The sequence below is a fragment of the Hypanus sabinus genome, chromosome 5, assembly GCF_030144855.1.
Source record: "Hypanus sabinus isolate sHypSab1 chromosome 5, sHypSab1.hap1, whole genome shotgun sequence".
Lineage (NCBI taxonomy): Eukaryota > Metazoa > Chordata > Chondrichthyes > Myliobatiformes > Dasyatidae > Hypanus > Hypanus sabinus.
In genome coordinates, this window is record NC_082710.1 from 68819017 (window position 1) to 68841524 (window position 22508).

General features: G+C 41.7%; 1 protein-coding gene across 1 annotated transcript; it reads right to left on the reverse strand.

Moving 5' to 3' along the window:
- Positions 1–6060: 6060 nt before the first annotated feature.
- Positions 6061–22208, reverse strand: LOC132393713 (trypsin inhibitor ClTI-1-like). Its single transcript, XM_059969119.1, has 4 exons — positions 22094–22208; positions 21735–21769; positions 19441–19550; positions 6061–6347 (listed from the first exon to the last, which is right to left on the reverse strand). The coding sequence occupies exons 1-4, from the start codon at positions 22128–22130 to the stop codon at positions 6302–6304; spliced, it is 228 nt and encodes a 75-aa protein (XP_059825102.1). The 5' UTR covers positions 22131–22208; the 3' UTR covers positions 6061–6301.
- Between the last annotated feature and the right edge of the window lie 300 nt (positions 22209–22508).

The following is a 22508-nucleotide window of genomic DNA, read 5'->3' on the forward strand; positions in this document are numbered from 1 at the left end:
GGAAGAGCTTCTTCTCCCAGAGAGTTGTGGAGGTCTGGAATGCACTGCCTCGGAAGACGGTGGAGGCCAATTCTCTGGATGCTTTCAAGAAGGAGCTGGATAGATATCTGATGGATAGGGGAATCAAGGGATATGGGGACAAGGCAGGGACTGGGTATTGATAGTGAATGATCAGCCATGATCTCAGAATGGCGGTGCAGACTCGAGGGGCCAAATGGTCTACTTCTGCACCTATTGTCTATTGTATTCTAGCTGTAGTGTCACATGCAACCTGCAACATGAAGTCCCAACTCCTATACTCAATCACCTGTTTGATGAAGATCAGAAGCCAAATTGAAAATCTTTCCTCTTCCCGCTGAGTCTTGATACAGGGTCTCCTCCCAAATCGTTGACTTACACCATTTGTCTCAACGGAAAACAGGTATTAGAAATGCTCTGGCAAGTGTCGATTGAGACAGAAATTTCTGGCAAAGGTGTCCTTGGTAAGAGGGAGGCTTCAAAAGTGAAATTCTGAGAGTACAAAGCTTTATGTGCCTGTCAGAATCAAAAGTAAAGATAATAGATGAAGGGAACCTCAGTTTTCAAGATATATTGAGGCCCCGGTGAAGAAAGAAAAGGAGGTGCGTAGCAGGTATAGGCACATGGAACAAATGAGGTGTGTATGGAGCCTAAGAAATGAAAGAGAGTCATAAGAAAGAAATCAGGAGGGCTGAAAGAAGGCATGAGGTTGACCTAGCAATCCTCAGGAATTCTGCAGATAAGTTAAGAGCAAGAACATTGCAAGGGACAAAATTAGTCCTCTGGAAGATGGGAATCATAATCCATGTGTGGAGTCAATGGAAATGGTGGAGATCTTGAATGAATTTTTTGCATCTGCATTTACTCAGGAGAAGGACACAGAGTCTATAAAAGTGAGGCAAAGTGTCATCAACTTCATGAACACCATACAGATTACAGGGGAGGAGATGTTCGCTGTCCTGTGGCAAATCAGGGTGGATACATCCCCAGGGCCTGACAAGGTGTTCCCTCAGACCTTGCAGGAGACAAATGCACAATTGCCAGAGCTCAAGCATAGATGTTTACATCATCCTCAGCGACAGGTGAGGTTCTAGAAGACCGGAGAATTACCAATGTTGTTCTGCTGTTTAAGAAGGGCTCTAAGTTAAACCTGGAAATTATAGGCCAATCAGCAATGTTCCCTCAAATTTGTAATGACCAGTGTGTGCAAAAAACCTATGCTGTGCAATTTTTTACCCAATGTCAACAATGTATGCACACTGTATAATTTCTTCAATAAAAACACTGCAAATAAGCCATTTCTAAAATCTGCAGACAAATTGTCGCAAACTCCACATTGTCAACATAGTCCACATCAAAAACTGAGAAAGGAAATGTGATTGTGTACGAACGTGAAATATACTTAACATACCAATGAAGTAGAGGGAGATCATCTCTTATGCGCAGTTTGAATTCCTTTGTGTGCTTGTAACAAAAGATGTTTGCACGTGCACACACGCTCGCCTTAGAGGGAACATTGGCCAGTGAGTCTGACATCAGTATTGGGGACACTTTTGGAAGGTATTCTAAGGGACCAGATATATAAGTATTTGGATAGTCATGGACTGATGAAGGATAGTTTGCATGGCTTCATGTGTGGTAGGTTGTGTCTGACCAATCTTACAGAGTTTTTCTGAAAAGTTACCAGGAAAAGCAGTAGGATAGTGTCTACATGGACTTTAGCAAGTCACTGGACATCTCCTGCATGGGAGATGGGTCAAGAAGGTTCAGTCACTCAGTATTCAAGATGAGGTAGTAAATTGAAATAGACATTGGCTTTGTTGGAGAAGCCACAGATTAGTAGTAGATGGTTGCCTCTCTGACTGGAGGCCTGTGACTAGTGGAGTGCCGCGGGATCGGTGCTGGTTCCGTTTTTGTTTGTCATCTATATCAACAACCTGGATAACAATGTGGATAACTGCATCAACAAATCTGTCAATGAAACCAAGATAGGCAGTGCATTGGACAGCAAGTAGAGTTACATGGCTTGCAGTGGGATCTGCTCCAGCTTGAAAAATGGGTTGTAAAATGGAAGATGGAATTTAATGCAGACAAGCACGAGGTTTGCACTTTAGTAGGACCAACCAGGGTAGATTTTACTCAGTGAAAAGTCAGGCACTGAGGAGGGTGGTAGAACAAAGAGATCTGGGAATATAGGTGCATAATTCACTGTAAGTGGTGTCACAGGTTGATAGGGTCATAATGAGAGCTTTTGGCACATTAGTCTTCAGAAATTAAAGTACTGAGTACGGGAGATGGGATGTTATGTTGAAGTTGCATAAAACATTGTTGAGGTATAATTTGGAGTATTGTGTGCAGTTTTGGTCACCTAACTGCAGGAAAGGTGTAAATTAAGCTGAAAGAGTACAGAGAAAATTTACAAGGGTGTTGCTGTGTCTAGAGAACCTGAGTTATAAGGAAAGATTGAATAGTTTAGAACTTAATTCCCTAGAAAGTAGAAGATAGTGGGAAGATTCGATGGTGGTTTACAAAATTATAAGGGGTATAGATAGGGTAAATGCAAGCAGGTTTTTTCCATGGAGGGTGGGTGGGTCATGGGTCAAGGGTAAAAAGTGATAAGTTTAAGGGGAACATGAGGGGAATTTTCTTCACTCTGAGTATAAAAGAGTGTGGAACAAGCTGCCAGCACGTGCAGCATGCAAGCTTAATTTCAAAGTTTAAGAGAAGTTTGAAAATATACATGGAAGGTAGGGGTATGGAGGGCTCTGGTCCCAGTGCAGGTGGATTGGAGTGGAGAGTTTAAATGTTTTTAGCAAGGACTAGGTGGGCCAAAGGACCTGTTTCTGTCCTGTACTTTTCTATGACTCTTTGCCTCTAAATGCTGCTTGACCTACTGTGTTCGTAGAGCATTCTGTACTTTTATATATTGCTGATTACAGCATCTGCACTTTCTTTTGTATTCATGTTACTTAAACTCATGCATCAGGTAGATGCCAAAAAGATGGTGCCTTGAGAATGGAGAGTCTAGAACCAGGACATACCATCAGGATATGTTGCAGGGCTGAAATAGATACAAATTACTTTACTCAGTAGAATCTAAATCATTGGAACCACTACACTGCAAGCTCAGAAATGCACCACAATCTTCTTGAACACCATGGGAATCTGAGAATATGGGTTTGGGTTTGAAAGTGTATCTGAAGTAGATTCAATCATGATACAGGCAGGGTAAGCCCAGGCCTATTTGGTTCACTGCTGCTTCCATTGCCTCTGATTGGTCAAAGGCACTTTAAGGGTTCAGCAGTTCAGTGGGAATAGAATCAAATCAGTGTTGTGCCTATTGGGAAAATTAAATGGAGAATGATGAATCTAAATGCAGACATGCTGATGGGTTTTGGCCCAAAATGTCAATTGAACTCTTTTCCATAGATGCTGCCTGGCCTGCTGAGTCCCTGAGAATTTTGGATTTCTAGCATCTGCAGAATTTCCCTTGTTTGTAAATTCATACAGGTTGTCTTAATAGCACGTGGACCCATTAAATTAGTGGAAGGGCATCAAATTACTCTGCTGTGCTAAGGACTAAAACAGCAGAAATACAGTATCACGGTGCATCTGGAAATGCATACAACATTGCTGTTTTTATGTGCACTTCACAAACTTTTAAAATCAGATTGATCATGAAAAATTCATAGAGGAAGTTTAAAAAAAAAGTAGGTTGGGGAGAGGAAACGTTTGAAAAAATACGAGAGAAGAAAAAAAACCTGTTCTCAAATGTAAAGGGCAATCCAAACCTCCTCTCAATAGACCCATATATACAGTGAGAGGATGGAATGGTGAGATGATCTGGGATAAAATAAAAGAACTACTTGTTCCAGCGGAGTCCCTGGTCTTTGTATTAAATGAATCTTTTACATCTATCTTTCCTGTGGAGTTAAATGTGTCAGCAAAGGAAAATGCCATTAAAATACCAGATGAGTGGAAAATTGATAAATGTGTTAAAAAAAAGGCGACTTGCGCTTCAAGTACATACTTGATTGCCCTATCCAGATGAGAGGCATCTTTGTGTTTTCAGGGAAATAAGATTGGAAAATGCAAAATATTTCCCCAAATTTCTCCAGTAATCTGTGATTACTAGGGTAGGGCAGAGATTTGTAATTGGAAATGTTACCTTTATTGAAGCAGCATAAGGTCCAGTCAGATTAACATTCATGATGGGCAAACATTAAGAGATGAAATAACAGTGAGATTTGTCCGGAATGATTAGGGAAAACCACTGAGAGGCCACATTATTAGCTACAGGAGTGGAACCTGACGTGATCTTCAGCTGCTATAGCCCATCCATCTGATCATTCAGAGAAGCTCTTCTGCACACCACGTTGTAATGTATGGTCACTTTATTTACTGACACCTTCCTGTTAGTTTGAACTAGTCTGGCCATTCTCCTCTGACCTTGCTCATTAACAAAGTATTTTGCCCACAGAAATGCTGTTCACTGCATGTTGTTATTTCTTTGTTTTTGAACCATTGTCCGTAAGCTCTAGAAGCTGCTCTGAGTGAAAATCCCAGGAGATCAGCAGTTCCTGAGATACTGAAACAACTCCACATGACACCAACAATCACTCCACATTCAGTCACCAGATCACAGTTCTTCCTTATTCTGATACTTGTTCTAAACAGCAACTGAACCTCCTGACCACATCTGCATGTTCTGTGTATCGACTTGCTGCCGCATGATTGGTGGATTATACATTTGCCTGGAGAAGCATGTATACGGGTGTACCTAATAACACGGCCACTGAGTGTATTTCTGAAAGGCAAATAATTTTTAACTAATCTCAAGGACAGAGGCAGTGAAAGGTGGAAATGCAGATGACATTTTGTTGATCTGGTATTTGACAGAGTGTCACATAAGTGATTTTGATGAGGTGGAAACCAATGGAATAAAAGGAGAAGTAACAGCGTCAATCAAGAAATGCCAAAGTGGAAGGAAGCAGGTGTTCTTGTTTTTCAGACTGAAGGGAAACATGCAGTGGAACTCCTGAGGGGATGGTAACAAGATGACTGTTCTTTGAATTAATGACGTAGATTTGGGTGCACAGGCACAATCTCCCAATTTGGAAGCAAGGTTTACATTGAGGAGGACAGTAATAGATTTCAAATGGATGTGTGGTAGATAAGTTGGTGAAGCAGGGAGACAAAAGTTTAATGCATAAAAATCAGAAGCCACATTTCAATAGGAAGATTGAGAGGCAATTCAAATGCAGACAGATTTCTGAAAGGGGAGAGAAATCTGGAGATATATGTGTATAGCTCACAGAAAGTAGCAGGGACAGGTTGGGAAAACAGTAGACAACATATGGGTTCTTGGGCATTATAAAAAGAAGCAAAAGGTTTACAAACAAGTCACAGTAATCCTTACAAACCACTGATTCACTCATGATTGTATTACTGTTCTGGGCACTAGATTTCAGAAATGATGTAAAGCCCATAGAGAAGGTGAAGAATGGATTTAAAATGGATTTCCGAGTCATTGTGTGAACAGACTGGAGACATTGGTCTCCTTACAACAGAGCAGGTTGAGATAGTCTATGATAAAAGTATTTAAAATCAATGACAGGTCTAGACAGAGAAAAACTGATCACATTGTCATAGGATCAATGATCAGAGGACGTAGAAGTTAGATAACTGTCAAAAGAAGTGATAACAGGAAAACATCATTGATTCAGTATGTGTCCAGAGAGTAGTGAGGACAGACTCAATTACTGTATTGAAAAGGGAGAGGGATAAGTTCTTGTAATTATTGCAATGTTCTGGAAGTTGGATATTGGGACTGCTTGTGTAATTCTTGCATTCTCCATGGGCCAAAAGCCCTCTTCCATGTTTAACCTTTGAGCACTTTTGATGAAGCAAAAGCACAGTGGTGTGGAGGAATTCAGGAGAAGCTGGAACCACAGCCACCCATTTGATTACAGTAACATTTAAGGAAGCATATTTGCAGACACATGACAAGAAATTTTATAATGATTTATTGAAAGATCCATTTGTTCCTTGGAAAAGGTATATGAGGGCTGATTTGTTGATTAAGTAGTAAATGAGACCACAATCATTTCCTTGATCAGCTCTTCCTAACCCCCGATCGTCAAATCTACCTCTAATTCTGAAGAAAAGCTCAACGTGGTAAAGGGACAGAGTTGGGAGAGCAGCACCCGCTTAGTAAATGGCAGCAATTCTCATGTGATAACCAAAGAGTTCTTGAAGGCCGCTCCACTTCTGTCATTTTTCTTTAACAGCCTCCATATCTCCAAATCTTAATATCTTTATTGTACTCCCTGGAGGCAGAGGAAAATAAAACATTTTAACTAAACCATGTTTCAATGGACTGGGATCAGCTTAGACAAGATCTTGAAACAACGATTTCAACTATTTGTCAGCATAAAATGATGACAATTATATTAATAAAGATTAATAAATTAGCTTGATACAGTGTAGGAGCCATGTATCTATTTTCTGTCTGTATTGTATTTTGTGTTATGTGTTTCTTATAGGTAACTTGTCACATAGGTTGGGGCGTGGTAGATGTGAAGATGTTATGTGTTCATGTTCAGGTTTTTGTCTGGTTAGAGTCAGAGGCAACCGGGAATGATATATTTTTTGTTGATTATTTTGCTTAGTTATGCTTCGCTTCAGTTATTCTTTAAATATGTTTAAGAAAGTTTGGCTTAAATAGGTTTGAATATGTTTAGACTGCTAATTTTCATATCATTAGATTAGTTTCATTAGTTTTATTGTTACAATATAGTTGCTTTTTGCTGGTTTCTCAATCAATGTTCGAAAGTACTTTCTTTGATATGCAACTTGATTATTATGGAAAGCAAGTCATTCAAGGTTAACCCCCTATGCTTAGCCTTGAGTGGTTCAGATTTGTTTGAAAGTAACCACTACATTTTGTCAACAAAGTAGCAGTTATACCAAATGAACACCGTAGAGTTGGATTGCCTCAGACCTGTTGGTGAAATCGGAATCACATTGAGAAGCCAGAGCGACCACAACAACCTTCTGCTGATTTGTGCTGTGCATTTGTGGTTTGAACACAGTTTGAAATGGTCGGCACTACCCATTTGTGCAATGTGTGGTGTTACCCTAAGGGCTCATTGTTTTGTTCTATTGAAGTGCTGGAATAATTGGGAATTGACATTTGACTTGAAAGCTCAAACCATAGAAAATCTGTAGATGCTGAAAATCCAAGCAACACACACAAAATACTGGAGGAACTCAGCAGGTCAGGCAGCATCTAGGAACAGAATACAGATGACGCTTCGGGTTGAAACCCTTCGGCAGGACTGAAAGCTGCTTGCTTGGTTTTGTAAGCGAGGCATATTTGTGGATAATCTGTTGACCACATTTATTGCTGGTGTTCTGGGAAAACAAGGAGTTAACTGCGAGTGGTGTAGCTAGAAAGCAACAGGAGTGGAACTGACAACAATGTGACCTTGAAGACAGCACTAAAAGAGTGAAAGCTTCTTTTGTGAAACTTATTGTGAAAGCTTCAGTGAATAGAATCAAGAATTGTCAAAAGGAATGTAAGAAAAATGTGAGCAAAATTAAAGATTTAATACCATCAATTAAATACCTTATGGGAGATAAGGAAAATTCCTTATAAGGGCTGTGTTGTCTTAAAGACTTGAATAGCCTCTGAGAAGCTGCTACTGAGCAACACCACATGCTGTTGTCTTTAATTTCAGGCTCAGAGCAAGGTAAACAAACCGGTATTGAACCCCTTGGTAATGCAGTCATATGTGATGTTGATCTATGCCTGAAAGAAACATGTGATGGTGAAGGTCATGTTGTCAAAACAATTGAAAATGTTTCTCAAATTCCAAGGAATGCTTTGACTATGCATAAAGCTGAGGAGGCATAGGATGATGTACACTTGAACAACAGTGCATGAGATATGCATGCTCCAAGTTCTGTTGCAAGCAAGGCTTCTTCAGTTTGGAATGTTCACTGCTGAATTAATGATTTCTCTGTAGCAGCAATGTTTGGGTTAAGGCTGGAGATAACAGGACTGTGGATGCATGTTAGCCAATCAGGATTTTGTTGCCCTATCTTGTGACTCTGGAAGCAGTTGAATTCCCGGGCTTTTGCCAGAGGGAAAGAGACAGATGAAGAGAGAAGACGCGAATGGAGAAATTTAGTAGACTACCGGACGGGGTGGACTTGGAGCAGGGGTCCAAAGGGCAGCAATGATCGGAGGAGGTCAATAGGGATCGATTGCCTATCGAGCTGAGCTCCAACTTCGTGCTCAGACTGCTTAATAAGATTTGGGGCCCTTTTGCTTTTATATTTTGTTTCCTTACTGACCATATAGTCGAAATAAGAGTTATAAAGCTTAATCATTTAATCGCATATTGTGTACTGTTTGTTACCTCGGGGTACTGATTTATAACTGGGGACACATCACGCAGCATCCACCCAGACGAGATTTCTTAAGTTTGGCCGGGCAGGGGTTATCACCCCCTAAATTAAGCTGCTAGGTGAAGCGACTGTTACAAATATCTAATACTCCTCTGCACACATTAAAATGGAGGTGCATTTGGCTGCATTAATCACATGGCATCAATTATTGAAAGACAAACATGCTCTGGAAGAGCAAGAAGAGCAGATGGAAGAACAGTTACAGATAGTCAAGGAACCACTTTGGAGAAGGAAGAAGCAGCTTAAGTTGCAGGAAGAAATTACAGCACAGATGGCCAAAGTTAATGTGCTAAGGACTTCAAGTGAGGTGAGTACTAAACATTCTCCAGCAGGACAATCCTATGGTGAGAGTTCCCATATTTCTAAGGCACAGAGAAACCCAACACACTTAATGTCAATGTTGATTCATTTGTTCCTTAAATGTCTATGAAACATGAGTTTGAGCCCCAGGAGTTAGTCAGGGTGTTCACTCTCAGACTGCAGTAAGAAGGCATGCTGAACCTTTGTCATATCCTACAGCTCAAAAGTGCTCATGGAGTCATTAACTTACATTTTAGATGATAGAGGTCTGAACAATACTATGGAGGCCATCAATACAGCCTTATTGCTACAAAAACAACACATTGCATCTCTGCCTAAAAGAGAGATTCAAATTTTCAATGGCAATCCTTTGGAATATCATGCATTCATGAGGGCTTTTAAGAATAGTGTGGAAGGCAAGACTGATAACTATGGTGACTGCCTCTATTTCGTGGAACAGTACACAGGAGGTTGCAAGCAAGCTAGCAAGCAAGTTTATTTGTATAGCACTTTTCAAACACAAGGCAGTTCAAAGTGCTTTAGATAGAATAACACATAAAAATCAAACTTCAAAATTCATTTAATATATGAGAGGATAAAATCACACAAGAATAGATATGATAAATAGAAGTTACATTGCAGGAGATTCTAATTAAAAGCTACAGTGAAAAGAAAAGTTTTAAGCCTTAATTTAAAAGAGCTTAGAATTAGAGCAAACTTTAGATCCTCTGGACGTACATAGAGTGGCATGCAAAAGTTTGGGCACCCCGGTCAAAATTTCTGTTACTGTGAATAGCTAAGCAAGTAAAAGATGGCCTGATTTCCAAAAGGCATTGTTACGTACTCGTGACATGACAGTGGTACCCTTGTCACGTGACTGGGGTTGAAGCTATAGTGGACTTGAGGTAATGGTCTTGTGATGGTGGAGTGATGTCATTTTCCTGCCAGTAGAGATCATGTGACAGGTTTTTTTTACAGGTTATAAAAGGAAGACCCCACCCTGTGAGGAGGGGCAGTTCGTGGCTGGATTTGCCATGTTGACTTCATGCCACTGCGTGATTTAATGTGATGACGCAGTTTAGTTGAAAGATGAAGTTTCATCTAATGCCTAAAGTTTAAAAGGTCATTGCCAGCAGGTTCTTTACAATACTGCTAGTTTGAGAATCAGTGGAGAGTGAAGATCAGAGTTTGGGAGTTAAAGATCGAGGAGAATCATTTTCGATGGTGAAACAGGTTCGATCTTATTTAATCCTTATTCGGAAAGGAACTTATTGACTGTTCTCGTGTTAATCTCTGTGGGATAGCAGAAGATTGAGGACAGTGTGATAAAGGAAAGGTCAGTGCCTTTAAGCCGTTTCGTTTCATTTCGTAAATTCTTCGTGGGAAAAGTTCGACGTCGGGGACTGAAGCAAAATGACGTAAAAGAGAATTTAAATCGTCTTAAAAAGTCTCTCCTTTTAAGTGGACTGTGAGCATTTCTGAACTTTTGGCAATACTACTTTAAAGAACAGTTTTTGCAACATCGCTTTAAGAAATGTTTGAGCTGCCACACAGCAGCTGTTTCCGGTTACGTTAGTGTTTGTTTACTTTTGGGGGGGTTTGTTTTCAGTGTTCAATAAAAGTGTTGTTTGTTAAAAAAAAAACCCTTGCCTAACTCATATATTTATTGTTGCCTGATTACGTAACAGCATAAAATTAAAACTGACAAATTTCTTTAATATTTTAAGCAAGATTACCTTTTTAGTTCCATCTTTTACAGTTTCAAAATAACAAAAAAGGAAAAGGGCATGAAGCAAAAGTTTGGCACCCTGCATGGTCAGTACTTAGTAATACCCCCTTTGGCAAGTATCACAGCTTGTAAACACTTTATGGAGCCAGCTAAGAGTCTATCAATCCTTGTTTGGGGGATTTTCGCCCATTCTTCCCTGCAAAAGGCTTCTAGTTCTGTGAGATTATTGGGCTGTCTTGCATGTACTGCTCTTTTGAGGTCTATCCACAGATTTTTAATGATGTTTAGGTGGGGGGTGTGTGAGGGCCATGGCAAAACCACAAGATTGCGCCTCTTGAGGTACTCCATTGTGGATTTTGAGATGTGTTTAGGATCATTATCCTGTTGTAGAAGCCATCCTCTTTTCATCTTCAGCTTATTTTTACAGACAGTGAGATGTTTGCTTCCAGAATTTCCTGGTATTTAATTGAACTCATTTTCCCCTCTACCAGTGAAATGTCCCCCATGCCAATGGCTGCAACACAAGCCCAAAGCATAAATGATCCACTCCCATGCTTAACAGTTGGAGAGGTCATCTTTTCATGAAATTCTGCACCCATTTTTCTCCAAACATACCTTTGCTCATTATAGCCAAGAAGTTCTATTTTAACTTCATCAGTCCACAGGACTTGTTTCCAAAATGCACCAGGTTTGCTTAGGTGTTCCTTTGCAAATTTCTGACACTGAATTTTGTGGTGAGGATGCAGAAGAGCTTTTCTTCTGATGACTCTTCCATGAAGGTCATATTTGTGCAGGTGTCGCTGCACAGTAGAACAGTGCACCACCACCCCAGAGTCTGCTAAATCTTCCTGAAGGACTTTTGCAGTCAAACGGTGGCTTTGATTTGCCTTTCTAGCAATCCTACGAGCAGTTCTCTATGAACCGCTGCTGCTAAGTTAACAAATTTTATGTCACATGCTGGTGATAATAAACCTGATTCTGATTCTGTACAAAATACAGTGAGATAATACTGAATAAAATAAAAAAATAATAATAAATAAGTAAATCAGTTACATGTATATTGAATAGATTAAAACAAAATGTGCAAAACAGAAATACTGTTTTTTAAAAAAGTGAGGTAGTATCCAAAGATTCAATGTCCATTTAAGAATCAGACTGCAGAGGGGAAGAAGCTGTTCCTGAATCGCTGAGTGTGCCCCTTCAGGCTTCTGTACCTCCTCCCTGATGGTAACAGTCATATAACATAACATATAACATATAACAATCACAGCACGGAAACAGGCCATCTCAGCCCTCCTAGTCCGTGCTGAACTCTTAATCTCACCTAGTCCCACCTACCCGCACTCAGCCCATAACCCTCCACTCCTTTCCTGTCCATATACCTATCCAATTTTACCTTAAATGACACAACTGAACTGGCCTCTACTACTTCTACAGGAAGCTCATTCCACACAGCTATCACTCTCTGAGTAAAGAAATACCCCCTCGTGTTTCCCTTAAACTTCTGCCCCCTAACTCTCAAATCATGTCCCCTCGTTTGAATCTCCCCTACTCTCAATGGAAACAGCCTATTCACGTCAACTCTATCTATCCCTCTCAAAATTTTAATTACCTCGATCAAGTCCCCCCTCAACCTTCTACGCTCCAATGAATAGAGACCTAACTTGTTCAACCTTTCTCTGTAACTTAAGTGCTGAAGCCCAGGTAACATCCTAGTAAATCGTCTCTGCACTCTCTCTAATTTAGTGATATCTTTCCTATAATTTGGTGACCAGAACTGCACACAATATTCTAAATTTGGCCTTACCAATGCCTTGTACAATTTTAACAAGTTTAATATTACATTACATGTCAGAAAAGGACATGCCCAGGTTGCTGGAGGTGCTTAGTAATGGAAGCTGCCTTTCTGAGACAATTGTTTGCATACCTGTATACAAACAATTATATATACAATCTTAGTGTTTGGGCAATGTCCTCCCACGTTTACCCCCTTTATTGCTTGTGCATTGCGGTGGAGATACAACATAGAGATTTTTACTCCCCTGAATGGTAGAAATGAATAAATTATGCATTCTCAATGATCAATCATCAATCAATTATCCCTCTAAACCTTTCCCATCCATGTAGCTGTCCAAGTAATTTTTAAATATTATTAATGTGCAGGGTTCCCCTGTGGCCTTTCCTCTCCAGAACAGGTATACCAATTTGGGTACTGTTGGGGGGGGGGGGGATGGCTTACGTGGGACAAGCTGTGGCAGCTGGATCTCTGGCACTGAGTCTGGTTCTGCAGTGCAGAAGGGAGGGGGGGGGGGAAGAAGAGGAGAGTGGTAGTGATAGGGGACTCCATAGTTAGAGGTACAGACAGGAGATTCTGTGGCCATGACAGAGACTCCCGAATGGTTTGTTGCCTCCTGGGTACCAGGGTCAGGGATGTCTCTGATCACGTGCACAGCATTCTGAGGTGGGAGGATGATCAGCCAGATGTTGCGGTACACATCGGTATCAATGACATTGGTAGAAAGAGTCTGGAGGTCCTGAAGAGTGAGTACAGAGAGCTTGGTAGGAAGTTGAAAAACAGGACCTCGAGGGTAGTAATCTCCGGACTGCTGCCTGTGCCACGTGCCAGTGAGGGTCTCTGGCAGATGAACACGTGACCGAGAAACTGGTGTAGGGGGCAGGGTTTCAGATTAGGTGGGACCTATACTAGAGAGACGGGTTACACCTGAACTACAAGGGAACCAATATACTTGCAGGGAGGTTTGCTGGTGTTATTGGGGAGGGTTTAACCTAGATTTGCAGGGGGGTGGGAACCAGAGTGCCAGAGTAGACAGTGGAACAGGGGTAAAAATAAATGATGTTAGTAGCCCATGCAAAGTCACAAATAGTAAGGCTGTGTGTGGTGGTAATAATCTTCTGAGGTGTGTATATTTCAATGCGAGGAGTGTTGTGGGAAAAGCAGACGATCTGAGGGCCTGGATCGACACGTGGAATTATGACACTGTAGCCATTACTGAAACTTGGCTACAGGAGGGGCAGGACTGGCACTCAATGTTCCAGGGTTCCGATGTTTCAGATGTGATAGGGGCAGAGGGATGAAGGGTGGGGAGGTGGCTTTGCTAGTCAGGGAAAATATTACAGCAGTGCTTCGGCAGGACAGATTAGAGGGTTTGTCTACTGAGACCATATGGGTGGAGCTGAGAAACAGGAAAGGTATGACCACATTAATAGGGTTGTACTATAGACCACCCAATAGTCAGTGAGAATTGGAGGAGCAAATCTGCAGAGAGATAACAGACAACTGTAGGAGACAGAAAGTTGTGATTATAGGGGATTTTAATTTTCCACACATTGATTGGGACTCCCATACTGTTAAAGGTCTAGATGGGTTACAGTTTGTAAAATGTGTTCAGGAAAGTTTTCTAAATCAATATATAGATGTACCAACTAGGGAGGATGCAATATTAGATCTCCTATTAGGAAACGAGTTAGGACACTGTGTGTGTAGGGGAACACTTTGGTTCCAGTGATCAGAACGTCATTAGTTTCAACTTGATCATGGATAAAGATAGATCTGGTCCTCGGGTTGAGGTTCTAAACTGGAAAAAGGCCAAATTTGAAGAAATGAGAAAGGATCTAAAAAGCATGGATTGGGACAGGTTGTTCTCTGGCAAGGATGTCGTTGGTAAGTGGGAGGCCTTCAAAGGAGAAATTTTGAGAGTGCAGAGTTTGTATGTTCCTGTCAGGATTAAAGGCAAAATGAATAAGAATAAGGAACCTTGGTTCTCGAGGGATATTGGAACTCTGATAAAGAAGAAGAGAGAGATGTATGACATGTATAGGCAACAAGAAGGAAATAAGATGCTTGCGGAGTATAAAAAGAGTAAGAAAATACTTAAGAAAGAAACCAGGAGAGCTAAAAGAAGACATGAGGTTGCTTTGGCAGTCGGGGTGAAGGGTAATCCTAAGAGCTTCTACAGGTATATTAAGAGCAAAAGGATAGTAAGGGATAAAATTGGTCCTCTTGAAGATCAGAGTGATCAGCTATGTATGGAACAAAAAGAAATGGGAGAAATAGTAAATAGGTTTTTTGCATCTGTATTTACTAAGGAAACTGGAATGAAGTCTATTGAAACAAGGCAAACAAGTAGAGTGGTCATGGAACTTATACAGCTTAAGGAGGAGGAGGTGCTTGCTGTCTTGAGGCAAATCAAGAGTAAATAAATCCCCAGGACCTGACAGGGTATTCCCTCAGACCTTGAAAGAGACTAGTGTTGAAATTGCAGGTGCCCTAGCAGAAATATTTAATATGTCGATATCCACGGGTCAGGTGCCGAAGGATTGGAGGATAGCTCATATAGTTCCATTGTTTAAAAAAGGCTCAAAAAGTAACCCGGGAAATTATAGGCTGGTATGTTTGACATCGGTAGTAGGTAAATTATTGGAAGGAATACTAAGAGATAGGATCCACAAGTATTTGGATAGACAGGGACTTATTAGAAAAAGTCAGCATGGCTTTGAGCATGGTAGGTCACGTTTAACCAATCTATTAGAGTTTTTGAGGAAGTTACCGGGAAAGTGGATGAAGGGAAGGCAGTGGATGTTGTATACATGGACTTCAGTAAGGCCTTTGACAAGGTCCCACATGGGAGGTTAGTTATGAAGATTCAGTCGCTAGGTATACATGGAGAGGTAGTAAATTGAATTAGACATTGGCTCAATGGAAGAAGCCAGAGAGTGGTAGTGGAGGATTGCTTCTCTGAGTGGAGGCCTGTGACTAGTGGTGTGCCACAGGGATCAGTGCTGGTTCCATTGTTATTTGTCATCTATATCAATGATCTGGATGATAATGAGGCAAATTGGATCAGCAAATTTGTTGATGATACAAAGATTGGAGGTGTTGTGGACAGTGAGGAAGGTTTTCAAAGCTTGCAGAGGGATTTGGACCAGTTGGAGGAATGGGCTGAAAAATGGCAGATGGAGTTTAATGCAGACAAGTGTGAGGTTTTGCACTTCGGAAGGTCAAACCAAGGTAGAACATGCAAGGTAAATGGTAGAACACTGAGGATTGCAGTAGAACAGAGAGATCTGGGAGTACAGATAGATAATTCCCTAAAAGTGGCATCACAGGTAGATAGGGTCGTAAAGAAAGCTTTTGGTACTTTGGCCTTTATAAATCAAAGTATTGAGTATAAGAGTTGGAATGTAATGGTGAGGTTGTATAAGACATTGGTGAGACCGAATTTGGAGTATTGTGTGCAGTTTTGGCCACCTAATTACAGGAAGGATATTAATAAGGTTGAAAGAGTGCAGAGAAGGTTTACAAGGATGTTGCCAGGACTTGAGAAACTGAGTTACAGAGAAAGGTTGAATAGGTTAGGACTTTATTCCCTGGAGCGTAGGAGACTGAGGGGTGATTTGATAGAAGTGTATAAAATTATGATGGGTATAGATAGAGTGAATGCAAGCAGGCTTTTTCCAACTGAGGCTAGGGGAGAAAAAACCAGAGGTCATGGGTTAAGGGTGAAGGGGGAAAAGTTTAAAGGGAACTTTGGGGGGGGCTTCTTCATGCAGAGAATGGTGGGAGTGTGGAATGAGCTGCCAGATGAAGTGGTGAATGTGGGCTCACTTTTGACATTTAAGAAAAACTTGGACAGGTATATGGATGAGAGGGGTTTGGAGGGATATGGCCCAGGTGCAGGTCAGTGGAACCAGGCAGAAAAATGGTTTGGCACAGCCAAGGAGGGCCAAAAGGCCTGTTTCTGTGCTGTAATGTTCTATGGTTCTGTGGTTCTAATGTACATGCTTTAACCACTTTCTAGAGCAGCTCATTCCATATACTGATGGCTCTCTGGGTGGAACAAGTTGCCCACTAAATCTTTTCCTCTCACATAATAGCTAAATCTCCATATCTTGATTTCCCTCACCCTGGGGGAAAAAGACTGTGCACATTCACCCTGCATTTGCCCCTGTATATTTATTCAATAAATAAATAAAAAACAATTCCGTGCACCTCTAAAGTTGGTACCTCATTCTCTCACACTCTAATGAAAAAAGTCTCAATCTACTCAACCTCTCTCAATAAAACTCCTTCAAGTCCCAGCAACATCCTCATAAATTTTATCTGAACTCTTTCCAATTCAATGACATCTTTCCAATAGCAAGGTGACCAAATCTGAGCACAATATTCAAAATTTGGCTTCATGAACATTTTATTCAACTGTAACATATCATCCAAACTTCTATGCTTGATGCCCTGACTTGTGAAGGCCAGCATACCAAAAATCTTTTCCACCTTTTCTATTTGTGACTTCACTTTCAGAGAGCCATGTACTTGTACTCCTCGAACCCTCTGTTCTACAACACTCCTCAGCATTCACTGTGAAAGTTCTGCCCTCATTTCTCTTCCCAAGATGCAACACTTCACATGTATCTGAATTAAACTCCATTTATCATTCCTCTTACCCAGCTGATCAAGATCCCTCTGTAATTCATAATAACCAGCTGTCAATGACATCACCTATTTTAGTGCCACCTTCAGACGTATGAACCATGCCTTGTACAATCTCAAACATGTAATTGATATGACAAATTGCAGTCAGCTTGACCAAACCCTGGCAAACACCACCATTCTCAGGCTCCAGTCCAAAAATCAACCTTCCACCACCACTCTTAGAACTCTTACCCAAGATCCACAAATCGGTTTGTCCAGGTAGACCCGCTGCTTCAGCTTGTTCCTGCCCCACTGAACTCATATTGGCTTACCTTGATTCTGTTTTATCCCCCCCTAATTCAGTCCCTTCCCACCCACACCTGTGAAACCTCACACGCTCTTGATCTTTTTGAGGATTTCAAGTTCCCTGGCCCCTATCATCTTATTTGTACCATGGATGTCCAGTCTCTGTACACCTCCATCCCCCACCAGGAAGGCTTCAAAGCTCTCCATTTCTTTCCAGACCTCAGACCTAACCAGTTCCCCTCCATGACCATGCTTGTCTGCCTCGCAGAACTTGTCTTCGCTCTAAATAATTCCTCCATTGGCTCCTCCCAATTCCTTCACACAAAAGGGGCAGCCATGGGCACTCACATGGGTCTCAGCTCTCACTGCCTATTTCTCAGCTACGTGGAACAGTCTATGTTCCAAGCCTACACTAGTGACTGTCCCACACTACATCAACAACTGCACTGGTACTGCTTCCTGCTCACGCTGAATTCATCACTTCATCAGCTTTGCCTCCAACTTCCACCCTGCCCTCAAATTCACCTGGTCCGTTTCCGACACCTCCCTCCCCTTTTCAATCTCACTGTCTCTGTCTCCAGAGACAGCTTATCCACCGATGCCTATACAAACCCACAGACTCTCACAGCTACCGAGACTACACATCATCCTATCCTACTATTTGTAAAAACACCACCCCCTTTTCTCAATTCCTCCTTCTCCACTGCATCTGCTCTCAGGATGAGGCTTTTCAATTTTGAAAAAGACATTTCCTTTGTTCTAAGAAAAGGGCTTCCCTTTCTCTACCATCAATGCTGCCCTCAACCACATTTCTCCAATTTCACGCACTTCTGCTCTCACCCCATCCTCCCGCCACTCTTCCAGGGCTAGGGTTCCTCTTGTCCTCACCTACCAGCCACTAAACTCTGCTTCCAGCACATAATTCTCTGAAACTTCTGCCATCTCTAACTGGATCCTATCACCAAGCACATCTTTCCCTCGTCCCCCCCCCACTTTCTGCTTTCCACAGTGATCACTCCTGATGCAACTCCCTTATCCATTAGTCCCTCCCCTTTGATCTCCCTCGTCACGTATCTTTGCCATTGCAACAAGTGAGGCACCTGCCCCTCACTACCATTCAAGGCCTTAATCAGTCCTCCCAGGTGAGGCAACACTTCACTTGTGAGTGTGCTGGGTGTTCCCGCTGTGGCGTCCTGTACATCCAAGAGACCCGGTAGATTGAGAGACCGTTACACCAAGCATCTACACTCCGTCTGCCAGAACAAGCGGGATCTCCCAGTGGCCACCCATTTTAATTCCACTTCCCATTCCGATATGTCCATCCATGCTCTCCTCCACTGTTGTGATGAGGCCACCCTTAGGTTGGAGGAACAACACCTGATATTCTGTTTCAGTGGCCTTTAACCTGATGGCACGACTATTGACTTCTCAAACATCCGGTAATGGCCCCCAACACCCCTGCCCCCTTCTCCATTACCCATCCACTTTTCTCTCTCTCTCAACTCATCTCCTTGCCTGCTCATCACCTCCCTGTCGTGCCCCTTCCCCCTTTTCCTCTCTTCAATGGCCTTCTGTCTCTTTCACCAATCAATTTCCCAACTCTTTCCTTCATCCCTCCCCCTCCAGGTTTCACCTGTCACCTAGTGTTTCTCTCTCCCCTCCCCCCACTTTTTAACCTGCACCTCAGCTTTTTTTCTCCAGTCCTGGAAAAGGTTGGGTGTTACTGTGTTCAGTGCTCCCGCCCAAAACATCGACTGTACTTTTTTTCCATAGATGCTACCTGACCTGCTGAGTTCCTCCAGCATTTTGTGTGTGTTAAACTGAACTTCTTGACCATGTCTACGTGTTTTTATGCATTGAGTTGCTGCCACATGATTGTCTGATCTGATGTTTGCATCATGAGTAGGGGTACAGGTATAAGTAAAGTGGTCACTGAGTGTACGTGAAACCTGTGAGGACAAGGGAAAGGATGCAGGAGAATACCACCAAATCCACACATCATGGTTAGGACATTTTTCACCGTTTCTCCATTTCTGTCAGACAATAGACTGGAAATACACCTTCCCACATTGACTCTAATAGTTCAACGTGGCAGCTCACCACTACCTTCTCAAAATAATCATTTCCAGACTTGCTGGAGAAGGCCAAATCCCAAGACTGAAATTAAACACTAATTTCTCACCTATTGAACAAGCATAGCATACACTCATTGGAGAAAGTCACGCCATTGGTTCCACAGATTGGGAGTCGCTCTCGTGAGCATTGTAGTAGAAAATATTGGCTGCAGTTAGGCTGAAATCAAACAAAAACAAAAACATAAAAATAATTAATCTTGATCGTCTGAAACCAAACAGCAATTTAAACAAACAGAATCACTTAATTAAAGTACATTATGAATCAAAATCTAGCTCGGAAAGAAACTAAAACTCATTCAATCCTATGTCTTCACATCAATAACAATTTGCATTTATAAAGAACTTTTAACCGAAGAGTAATTCATGACACTATTGCTGGCTCAAACTGTTATTTTCTTTTCAGCTTAACCATTCATTGCCTTTTTGCATTTTATATGATCACTTACAGTGTATACGTGTATCTGCTTCACAAGCTTCCTAGTGGCAATGGGAAAACATAACATGCAAATATGTCCCCTCGTGGATACATTTGTATGAATCTGGAATCCTCTAGAAGCTTCTCTTGATATTGTATTATTTGAATAGGAACTTTCTGATTGGCTGACACTTATCTTGCCCAGCCTCTCTTCAATGAATAAACCCAGAAGAGTCTATTCCACACTGTACTTGAATAAAAAAAATACACGTTTTGTACCTCTTCCTTTCTGAAAGAACTTCGGATTAAAACATTAGAATCCAACAATTTGTAGGAAATGCTACACTGTCTTAGAAATATTATGAGAGGTAACCAAACATACAGTTCAAGAGGCAAAAGTGAAGGAGACAGGACCGCTGCCAGAAATGGGAGTGTGAATTTCAAAGTTACATTGCCATTATTGAAAACAGCTTCACATTGAGTGATTGAAATACCGACAGATTGCTAAAGGTATCTGGCAAATAACAGAGAGAAAGGCTAGGGTTTACAGTCTCATGTTTTGTTCCTCTTAAAATCCTGCTGATAAGGAAATCTAGTGATCTTCCCCTTACAAACAATAGCTGCAAACAGGGATTTGCCATCTGTTGTGTCATATGCTATCTTGACGACTAAAAGTTAAAGACTATGTTTTGTGAGGAGTAAAGGAATCTCAAACATTGTCACTTAGTGATGTCCATGGAGTTCCATTCAGGAAGTGACCCCATCCCCAAGTTGAGGGATTGGTACTCTGTCCAATACTTTCTTTTTATTTCTCTCTCTCACACACACTCTCACTCTCTCATTTCCAAGCCATCTCTTACACCAGTATTGATGTACACCTGAAACAACTTTGCATCTCAACAAATGATTCTCTTCTACCACGGTCCACGGGGCCATTAACCCTATATATTTTCCATACTTTTGCTCCCACTCCTTCCTGGTTCTCCCAAATTTATAACAGGATAGCCTTCTATTCCATTCTTTCAGCTTCCGTGCATTCTCCAACATTCCCAGTATCTTTTAGCTTAATGGAGTAGCACATTCCCCACCCCATTCAATATTCCAAAGAGTCTATTCCTCATCCTGGTCCATTCCTCAGTGATCAGTTCCTGTTCCGCTTCTCATAATACTTCTCTCACAAGCGCAGGAGATTTTTTTTCTCCTCCCTATCCACAGTCCAAGCTTTCAAACATTCTTTCATGGTGAAGGAGTAATTTACTTTGAGAATATCCATCTCAGTGTGCCACATTCAGCATGACATTGAGATGAGGAAGATCAAATGCAGGGGAATACACACAAACTCAGCAGGTTAGGCAGCATCTACTGAAGTGAATAAACAGTTGACATTTTGAGCTGAGACCCTTCTTCAAAACAACTGAAATGTAGACTGTTTGACCTCTTGGAGGTCACTTTTGCTTATTCTGCAGTCTCACGCCCCAGGTTCCCAGTTTCCAGTCATTTTAATTCTCCATCTCCCACCCTGGCCTTTCTGCCCACTATATTGACCAATCCAAGCCTAATGTCAAGCCCAGCGATAGCACCTCGCTCATTTCAGCCCTCCGAACTTGGCACGGCACCTACAATTTCAGATCAATGGATATCGGCCCTCCTGGATCTTTCTTTTGTTTGGTTTCCTGCCCAATAAATCATCTTTTTTACATTTTAACACCATACTATTTTGCCTTTTAAACTCTCCCTCCTCCCTCTTTATCCTTTTATTCTTTCTTCAACTCTCTTGCTTTCTCTGCATCTTCAAATTTGTGTTCCACCGAAGTTCACCCACCCGAAACTTTATCCCCACCCTGCACGGATCCAGCCTGCCCCATCCACCGTTTCACTGCACAGCATACAAATGCGTCATTGAAAAATATAAATTCTTCTACTTACGGTTCTCACGGTGGTGACTGGCTCAGCAAGGAATACTGGAAACAATCAAAAACATTAATTTGGATCTCAGAGTGTCATACTCTTCATAGCAGTCATCGAGAATCCCGAAAGCGCACAATTTAGTGAGACTTACAATAACCTATCTCCCAGCTCACGATTCTCAGAGTCAATGAGCGCAAAGGGCCTGGAACAGAATTCCTTAACAATATTACAGACCCGGTCTAACTTCCTCTCTAAACCAATAACCCAACCTCTGTATATAATAGTACTTGCGATACAGCACCTCTATGAAATAGATTTAAGTGTATCCCCAACTCTGGAACTATCCATTCATACATTGTCCATCGGAGACCCGGTACCTGAAGCGCAGATCTCCAGCATTAGCAGGAATTTCATCTTCTCTCCACAGATCTGAATAGATCGGAGCTCGCAATGTATCTGCCCAGGGAAAACGGTCCGATCGTTGATATAGCTCTCAACAAATGGCACGGACACACCGATTGATCCATGGATTCGATTGACAGGTCACATGTCTGAGGCACCACCCACCATACCGAGCCAGCGTGAGCTTAACCCATGACATTCACAAGAATAAAGTTTTTCATTGTGAGTGACGCCGGCTTTCTAAATCACTCGTGGAATGATGCATTAGATAAAGTGGCAACGATTAACTGGGTCGGAATATATAAATCGCCCTTCTCCATCTCCAGTGGTCCCAACATCTACACAATAAGTGGGAGGAGGTAGTGACGACGTTCGGGCTGAAACCCTTCA

Coding starts and splice junctions, on each gene's coding strand:
- LOC132393713 (XM_059969119.1), bottom strand. CDS start 22,130: ATGAAATTCCTGCTAATGCTGGAGATCTGCGCTTCAG. Junction 19,551..21,734: donor CAGTCACCACCGTGAGAACC/GTAAGTAGAAGA, acceptor GTTTGATTTCAG/CCTAACTGCAGCCAATATTT. Junction 6,348..19,440: donor ATGCTATGCTTGTTCAATAG/GTGAGAAATTAG, acceptor CTCTGCCTCCAG/GGAGTACAATAAAGATATTA.